The 8,274-nt window shown below is 35.2% G+C and overlaps 1 protein-coding gene across 1 annotated transcript; it reads left to right on the forward strand.

Moving 5' to 3' along the window:
- The first annotated feature begins 205 nt into the window (after positions 1–205).
- lurap1l (leucine rich adaptor protein 1 like) lies at positions 206–7,920 on the forward strand. The gene is made up of 2 exons (XM_088911030.1): positions 206–828; positions 5,528–7,920. Exons 1-2 carry the CDS (start codon positions 619–621, stop codon positions 5,912–5,914), a joined length of 597 nt encoding a protein of 198 aa, XP_088767156.1. The 5' UTR covers positions 206–618; the 3' UTR covers positions 5,915–7,920.
- The last annotated feature ends 354 nt before the right edge of the window (positions 7,921–8,274 follow it).

Genomic DNA, 8,274 nt, shown 5'->3' on the forward strand with positions numbered 1-8,274 from the left:
AAGTAAAAGATGAAGAAGAAACAGTAAATATGCTGAATTAAAATTTATGCACGTTGACTTTTAGAGCTCAAGACGTAGTCTCAAAACAGCTATGTATTTAAAAGAAGAGATATTTCAATGAATATTTTGTATGACCAGTTTTTCGTCGTATTACGGTAATGGGCGGTGTTGCTGTAGTCCACCTGTCTGACGGGTTTAAAGTTTCAGCACATGAGGAAGCTCGATGGTGCTGCACGCTGTATCAGTTAACCTCTGTTCGCCAGAAGGCTGTCTCTTTTTCACAGTAGTAACAAAGCGACCGGGATCAATCCCCTGTTCCTGTTCTTTCTTGGGAATATTTGGCATCCTGGGAAGTTAAAATATTTATATATTTTAATTTATTTTTTATTTGTATTATATTTCAACAGTTTACTAGTTACAGCTGGTTATATATGTATTCATGGACGACAATGATGTGGTACTGACAAGAATTTAACGAGGGGACTCGGCTGTAATGTTGCTGTGCAACTTCTGGTAATGAATGGTTAGTGCGGATATATACAAAATACAGTGGTTATAGCACAAACTTTTATTGGCTCGTTTTGTACTATTTCTAAAGACTTGCCTGATTTTTGTGCAATGGAAGAGTCAGTTTTGCCGGATTTTAAAGACATCGAGACAAAGCTGGGTCGAAAAGTTCCTGAAAGTCTGATCAGATCTCTCACTGAAGAAGTGCTCCACGAAACGAAAGAGGGAAAACCTGCGTCGCCAAATGTTTCTGTCAGCTTATCTAACTCTAGTACTTTAAAGCGCCTGGAGAGCAAGATGCTGTTTCTGAAACAAGAGATGGTAAGTGTTTATACTAGTAATAAACCTTCATGTGCTGACCTCTATCTGCCCGGGCATCTGTTTTGCAAGACAATGAACGTAAAAGACCAAAGTTACATTATCTACATTTTGGTCAGCTGGGCTATTGTGTTTACAGCTGTCATCATGCAGCTGAACAAAATAATTGTTCACTACTTCAGTGCAGCAGTTTAATCTCTAGGAAAGTAGGCGACATTACATTTAAAATGTAAACACTTTTCCATGTCTGAACTGTGAGAAAAAGTAGCAACGAGGCTGACGCACTCTTTACAAAGGTCCTCATTTCCTTTTTCCCCCTAAAGCATGAAAGTAGACAGAGTGGAAGGCTTCAAGGTGTAAAAAATAAAAGATAAACCCAAAGTGTGGTACATTAACAAGGATTGCAAATAGGTTCCAAGGCTGTTTTCCAGCTGTTTGCTTTGGAGTCAATTAGCAGAGCATTGACCTATGATTTCATTCACAGATTATGTAAGCGTTATATGAGACCTACAGAAAAGTTTAAATTGAGGTAACACAAGCTTGCCGCTGATAAGGGTTGTCTCAACGCGTTTTACAAGTCAACTGTCCAGTGATGAAAATATACATGTCATCTTAGACCTTTCTTACGAACAAAATGCCCTCTAGTCATTTCTTAATGTAACCAGCTGTTATTGAGTTAGAGAAGCTAATTCATATTTCTTGAATGAAAACGATATGTTTCTTGTTCAAAGCAAAGTGGAAGTAGGTTGCTTTTAATAAAGTGCTAGTTAAGGTGTTACTTTGAGAACTACCATCTGTAGGCACAGTAGAATGGCAGCTATATGTACTGTAGTCCCTATGTGTGCTTGTGAAAATTCTTTACAGTTTTAATACAGTACTTACTAAAATTGCCCACTGATTGTACTGGTATTGATGACTCTGACCTTGAACAATGATAATGAGTGCATAAGGTGGAGAAATAAAAGTTTTCTGCTATTCAGTCTATAATGTAGATAGAACTATATGGATACATACAGTATTCAGTACCTTGGCAGTGTCTTTACGTTATGCAACAATTTTACTGTATGTTATGGTGCTAATTGTGCTTTTCAATCTTTCTTTTAAAATTTCCTATATGTATATTAAAATAACTACATTATTGATATCAGACATGTACACAGTGCTACTATGTGCTAAAATTAGTGGGTTTAATGACCTTTTGTCTGAAGAGATGATAGCTGTGATGCAATTTAGAGTTCATTGTTCATTGCTACATAAACAGCAGACTCGAATTGTATAGTTACGTTGTATTTTGAAATGGGTATTAAAATACATTATACCATTTCAATGGAAATTTGCTGATGAAAGTTCTTTAATGTTTAAAGTTATCATTACCAAAATTGGTATGAGCATATATTTAAATTATATTGTGGTTTCTTTCATTTTGAAATTAGAGTTCAATGCAGAAAATAAGTAAAATCCAAAACTATTCTATAGAACACTTCCATTTCATGAAAATTGTATGAACAGCTTTAGTTAACCCTTCTGGATGTTTATTTGTTGTCCTTATGTTTGCTTTTCTACATTAACTTTTTGATGACTGTTAAAATTATTTTTGAGTTTTGTAGCAGTTTTCTAAAATACAGTAGATTCAAGGGCTGTAGGACATTGTACCATATAGGTAACATGACTGTTATAACTCATTACCTTAATAAGCCTTGAATCTATATGCAAGTTTTTCCTACTTAGACTTTTTACATTACATTTGTGAACACAGCATCCAGCACATTAAGTGATAAAATGTCAGTTAGAGACAGCTTCCTTATTAAAAAAAAGTTCAGGTTATTGTTGCATTGAGGCAGTGCATTCCTGATTTTGAAAAGAAGGACTGAGTAATACAGTACATCTACCTTACTTGTTCGAGGGAACAACATCACAATATAAAATATTTAAATATTGTAAAGTATATATTAGAAGAAAGACCATGTAAAATATCAAATACATTATGGATTTTGAATACAGTAATTCTTATTATTGAGTATTATAATAAATTCATAAGAAAGGATGGTTCATACAGAATGGCTTATACATAAAAAATTACTTTTTAATGAAAAAATGTTACCTCAACAGTTAAAGTTCCCATAGACAGCTAGTCTGAAGCATATTTATTCAGTTAAACATTGTAAATCACTTATGCTCTCATTGGGCCTCAGTCAATCTTAACAATTACAACTAAAAATGTTACCTAATAAAGTTATTTTTCCATCCCTGGATGAAGAGAATGAGGGTTCTTACTTTTTTTAAGTTTTTTAAGTTTCCATACTACCCAGATAGTAACAATCACTTTACATTTTTTTGCGAAACTGTTAATTTAAAAAAATTGCAAGAATGACGTTACAATCTGAGAATTAAAGCGCTTTTTTCTCCACTGAATTCCAGTCACAGCCTTGGTCTTAAAATAAGCTCAGAGGGGAAATAAGTCTTTTCATTTGTTTGATTTAATTGTGGATAGATATGTGGTAAAAATGCCACAGTGATCAGGTTTAACATGTGAGCAGATAAAGAGAGTCTATGTTCATAAGAGAACACTGATCACATTATGAGCTGAACTGACATAGCACAAGTGACTCAAAGTAGGGCTGTATGTCATTAAGCCAGATGTCCGGAGCACATTGTATTGAGCATCACCCACCATCTGCTCTAATGCTTTTTGACATCAGCAGTCGTTTTCTGCCACTGGTTATTTGTCTAAGTGTTGGCTATTTATTGCAAGCGAAACAACATATATATTTTTCACCAGTATCTTATTAGTTTGAGTCAAGGATACCTATATATTTTGTGCATGAGCATTCAATGATTACAGATGCAACTGGCCCATTCCTTTTTTATACAATAAATAAGGCTTTTGTCTGCAGTTAAATTGTTTTTTATAAAGTTTCAAAAATTCACATTTCAAAGTCATTTTGAATGTAGATACAGTACATTTATAACTATCTTATCTCTTTGGGTAAATACTAGTACATCATCTACAAGTAAATCTAATAATATGTGAAAGAAAATAATTTGGGTTTTGTCCTTTCAGGAATCCAAACTGCATAACCTGAACTAGTCTTATTGGAATATTATCTAAACCCTTTGTTTTGATTGATCTGTTTAAAATTTCTTAAAATCAATGCACACTTAGAATTTTTAAGCATTATTAGGGATGAGGACTAGATCACAGTTGCCTAAAGTTTAGGTCTGTTTTCAACACCCTTCTTATTCACACTTGAGATTTCAGTCAACTTCAGTCAACAGTCAACTGTGTTCACACTCGGCTGAAAAAACAGCATAAATTTCAGTAGGCTGCTTTGCAGGAATGTAAAACAGACGCAAACATACAGTAGAAATATTAAGTGTTAAGCAACATGACAGGAAGAGGCAAGAGCAGACAGAAACCTGACAGCTACTTCATTTCTTGCAATGTTGTTACTATATTAGATAATCATCTCTAGTCCTGCATGGCTACCTCTGAAACCAGCTCGCTCATCTTTTTTTGATGATGTAACTTTTGATGGCAGCAGGAAAATGAATTCTGATGTTTACAGAAACTGTCTGCTTGTGCAAGGGCTTGCTTCTGCATACTTATTGGGTAGCACTTCAGCATGCATAACAATGACCCATAATATATGTGCAATTCAACTAAGAAGTTAATCGGGAGAAAATTGTTGCGAAACAGTGATTCCCCTGTCGGAATGGATTTTCTTCGGGCTTTCCAGTTTCTTCCCACCTCCCACAGAGTGTCCCTCCAGGGAATAATCTGCCTCTGCTCTCTTCAACCAACACACTATGGTTTGAAATGCTGGTTTGTGGTCACATATCATATAACAGTAATTCTTGCTTAAGACAATGTCAAAATGGTATTTTTCATTATTTTAAGAATATGTTAAACCTGTCAGCTAAAAATGCCATTTACCTTCAATTTGCCATGGTGCTTTAGTTTCAGCTGTTTCTTGCCAATAGGTTTGGGAGTAGCTTATTCCCACCTTATTCAGTTTGGTTAATTATGATCTGAAAAATTGGACAGTGAATTGACTGGCGATGATAAGATCACTTTATTGGCCATATACAAATTCTTGTATCAGGAATTTGTCTTTTCACATACCCCAGCTTGCTCTCCATGAGAGACACAGGCATACAGATAGGGAGAGAAGCTTGGGGTCAGAGCGCGGGGTCAGCCATTTATATGGACCCAGGAGCCGTTGGGGTTCAGGGCCTTGCTCAGGGGCTCAACGGAGTAGGATTCCTTTGCTGGCCGCGGGATATGAGCTGGCAACCTTCCAGCCACAGGCACAGATCCTTAGCCACAGAGCCACCACACCACCCCGAGCTGTAGATGTTAGGTTTTATCTATGGCAAACACTGTGTATTTCTCTCTTTAATGTATGAGACATTATTTCATAATTGACAGGCTAAACTTGAACTTATTTTGAAGTGATGCTTATAATCTGTAGTGCAGTGCACACTGTGCTTTAAATGTTCCTAAGCTTGAGTACAGCATCCCTGGGAGGAGGGTTCTATTCCAATTGATTGTAGATTTTAAATGACCTTTCGGAAACTTAATCTACATGGTGGTGTGTGTTTCATTGTTAGAACCATAAGAAATATCTTCTTATTGAACTGTAAGTGATATTTCCAAAGTTTGTAACTTTCATTTTTATTCTGTTTCTTTTTTTAATTGCAGGCTCATCTTAGAGCAATCGACATTAAACTGATGCACCAGTTGTTGTCTATTAACGAAGGCATTGAGTCTATAAAGTGGGTGATTGAGGAGAAGAATACATTGGTGAGCAGAGAAAGCAGCCTGGCAGGTAGCATGTACAGTCTTTCAGAGAGCCAGGACACCTCTCTGCGGGGCAGCTATGAAAGCCTACAGGAAGGCAGTGATGGGCTTGATGGTATCTCCGTCGGCAGTTATCTGGATACCTTGGCTGAGGACGTTCCAGGCCACACTTCCCCTGCAGATCTGGAACACTTTCCCGATGGGACCATAATTGAAGATTCTATGGATAAGCCATCTTTACATAAAGATGTTAAAATGGATTCAGATGAATACTACTGCTTTGGATAATGGAGGCAATAGGGAGTGCTTATCAGTTTCCTGATACTCTTTGTAGTCATTTGTTTCTTCCTATGCTGCTCAATGTTTGCAACTGAGGTCCTTGTCTAAGCCTTACCTAGACCAAAAGATCTTAACTCGATCTTGACTGAGGACTATGTATTTGGCATTCCAAATATCCAGAGAGATGCACCCTGGGTTATCCTACCCCATCTTGAATCCTGATCTTGTGTTCCCTGATTACTGTATCTTGTGGTTTTCATGCCAAATAATCTCTCAATTAAGATGAATAATTAAGATTGTTGAAGTTGTTGATTTAATTTTTAATCATTTCAGCATTCAGATCTTAGCCTTACAAATAATCTCCTTTATATGTGTCATTTTCAAGATGTATGATGAGCACAACTCAACTTGATTTAAAAACGCTGCTCCCAATATCTTTCTGCCCATCTTTACTATATATCAGTTAATTTGCAATTTATTATTAATGTGTAGACACAGGTAAAAAAAAAAGTCATAATAATCATTCTTAGTCCTGTTGTGACTATTGGTAAAATTCAACTAAATAACTGAAACAATAAACTGAAGTGAGAGGTGAGCTGGAGCCCAGCTTCCAACACATGTTTCATGCTAATATCTAACCAAATCACTATTTAAAAACTGAAAGTGCCACAAAACTACAATCAAGAAGATTGATTGAAGGGTTTGCGTCACCAAACTAAGAGGAATGAAAACCAGAAGACCCAGAGGTACTACAGGATAGATCTTGGGAGACACTGCACTCCCCCATTTAAAATGCATGTAAAAATATCTCAGTCTTTTGTTGATAAATTGTTGTTAATAATCTGATGAGCATCTGGCTTTACCATGTTGTAGCATTAATGATAAGTGTTGTACCATTCAATGCAGGAGCCAGAAATAAAATTGTGTTGTTTTTGATTGTGAAGAGTGCTTCTGGAGCTGTTACATGTGCTTGGGACCACTATATTTTGTATTTACACTAATACCTTTCATGAAAACCTTTCTTTTTAAAAAATGAACTGAAGAAGTGCTTTTTGATGCAGCCCTACTTTTCAAGTCTATCGTGATACCTCATTTTCTATGTTATAGATTTTTTTATAATTGTACTGCCTCTTTAAATCAGAACAAATGCCACTGAGTTATCAATTAAATAAGGACAGTCTGGCAGTGACCTTGTTCTGTCATGAAATTGATTTTAAGGGCCAAAATGGATTACCTTTGAACTACATAGTAGATTTTAATGGGGTTTCTGGAAGTAAACTTGTATCACTTGGAAAGCCCTGTAAGGACTCAATTATTTAAAGATTAACTGAAGTGCAATTGGTTTGATATAAGCCTATTGTTAAATTAAAGAAAATACCATGCAGTCTTTTAATTTGCTCCTTGAAAAGATCCAATTAATGGTGTTTACTATAATAGTCACTGTATTTTCAGTGCACTTGGAACATACTGGATATTTCTAAGGGAGGTGAACCAATTGTCCTCCTTTCTCTTTCAGTAACATACAGTAGAATGTATTATAAGTGTGATAAATTTTGCTTTGTGAAACACCTTGATGGGGAGTTACGGGAGTCAAATCCTGTTACTAATGTCATGAATGAAAAAAGAAAATACTCATCAGTTCTATTTTTTCTTGAAAATATTTGAATATGTACAGTATGGTATGAAAGGAATGAAAACATACAGACGTGGCCTTCTTTATAAGACTAAAATCGTTCTTAAATACTATGGCTTTCTTGACTTGAACAGGAAACACATTTACAGCAGCTTTTTTGCTAATAAGTGTTTTTACTGTTGATACAGTAATGATAAATGTCAGATATAATTTAACCTGTGGTTGAAACAACCTGGGAGCAGAATGTGCTCTTTTCACCTAGTTAAGAAATGATGATGTCTATATCCTTTGTGATCTATTGTTCTTAATTTATTTTTTTTTTCAGTATGAAACTTGTTTTCATAACAATTATTCAATTTGAATAAATAATATATTGGTGATTTCTTTAAGGTGCTTTTTGTGAAATTTGTAACATTAACAATGAAAAGGACTATTTCAAAGATTATTTAAAGGCACAGCACAATTCAACAGAAATGACTTATTTACATGTACCCAAACTTTGGTGTCTTTGTTTCCCTAGATGTTAATTCATTAAAACTGAAATGGTTTGCTGTGTATAGTTTGCCTGTATCTGTTACCATAAAGCCCAGTAGACATTTTTTTGCATTTAAAAAAGCACACAGGAGTCTATAATATCTTAAGTGTGGTAAAACTAATAATTTAAGTGCTGTTATTGAATGTAAGAAAATGATACAAAATGTAAAAAAAAAAACTTCATATTCTATGTACTCACAGT

The sequence above is a fragment of the Atractosteus spatula genome, chromosome 1, assembly GCF_055471065.1.
Source record: "Atractosteus spatula isolate fAtrSpa1 chromosome 1, fAtrSpa1.hap1, whole genome shotgun sequence".
Lineage (NCBI taxonomy): Eukaryota > Metazoa > Chordata > Actinopteri > Semionotiformes > Lepisosteidae > Atractosteus > Atractosteus spatula.

Excerpts from the sequence above, each read along its gene's own strand:
- lurap1l (XM_088911030.1), top strand. The coding sequence starts at position 619 with ATGGAAGAGTCAGTTTTGCCGGATTTTAAAGACATCGAGACAAAGCTG. Across the intron at positions 829-5,527 it reads TGTTTCTGAAACAAGAGATG|GCTCATCTTAGAGCAATCGA; the intron begins GTAAGTGTTTAT and ends TTTTAATTGCAG.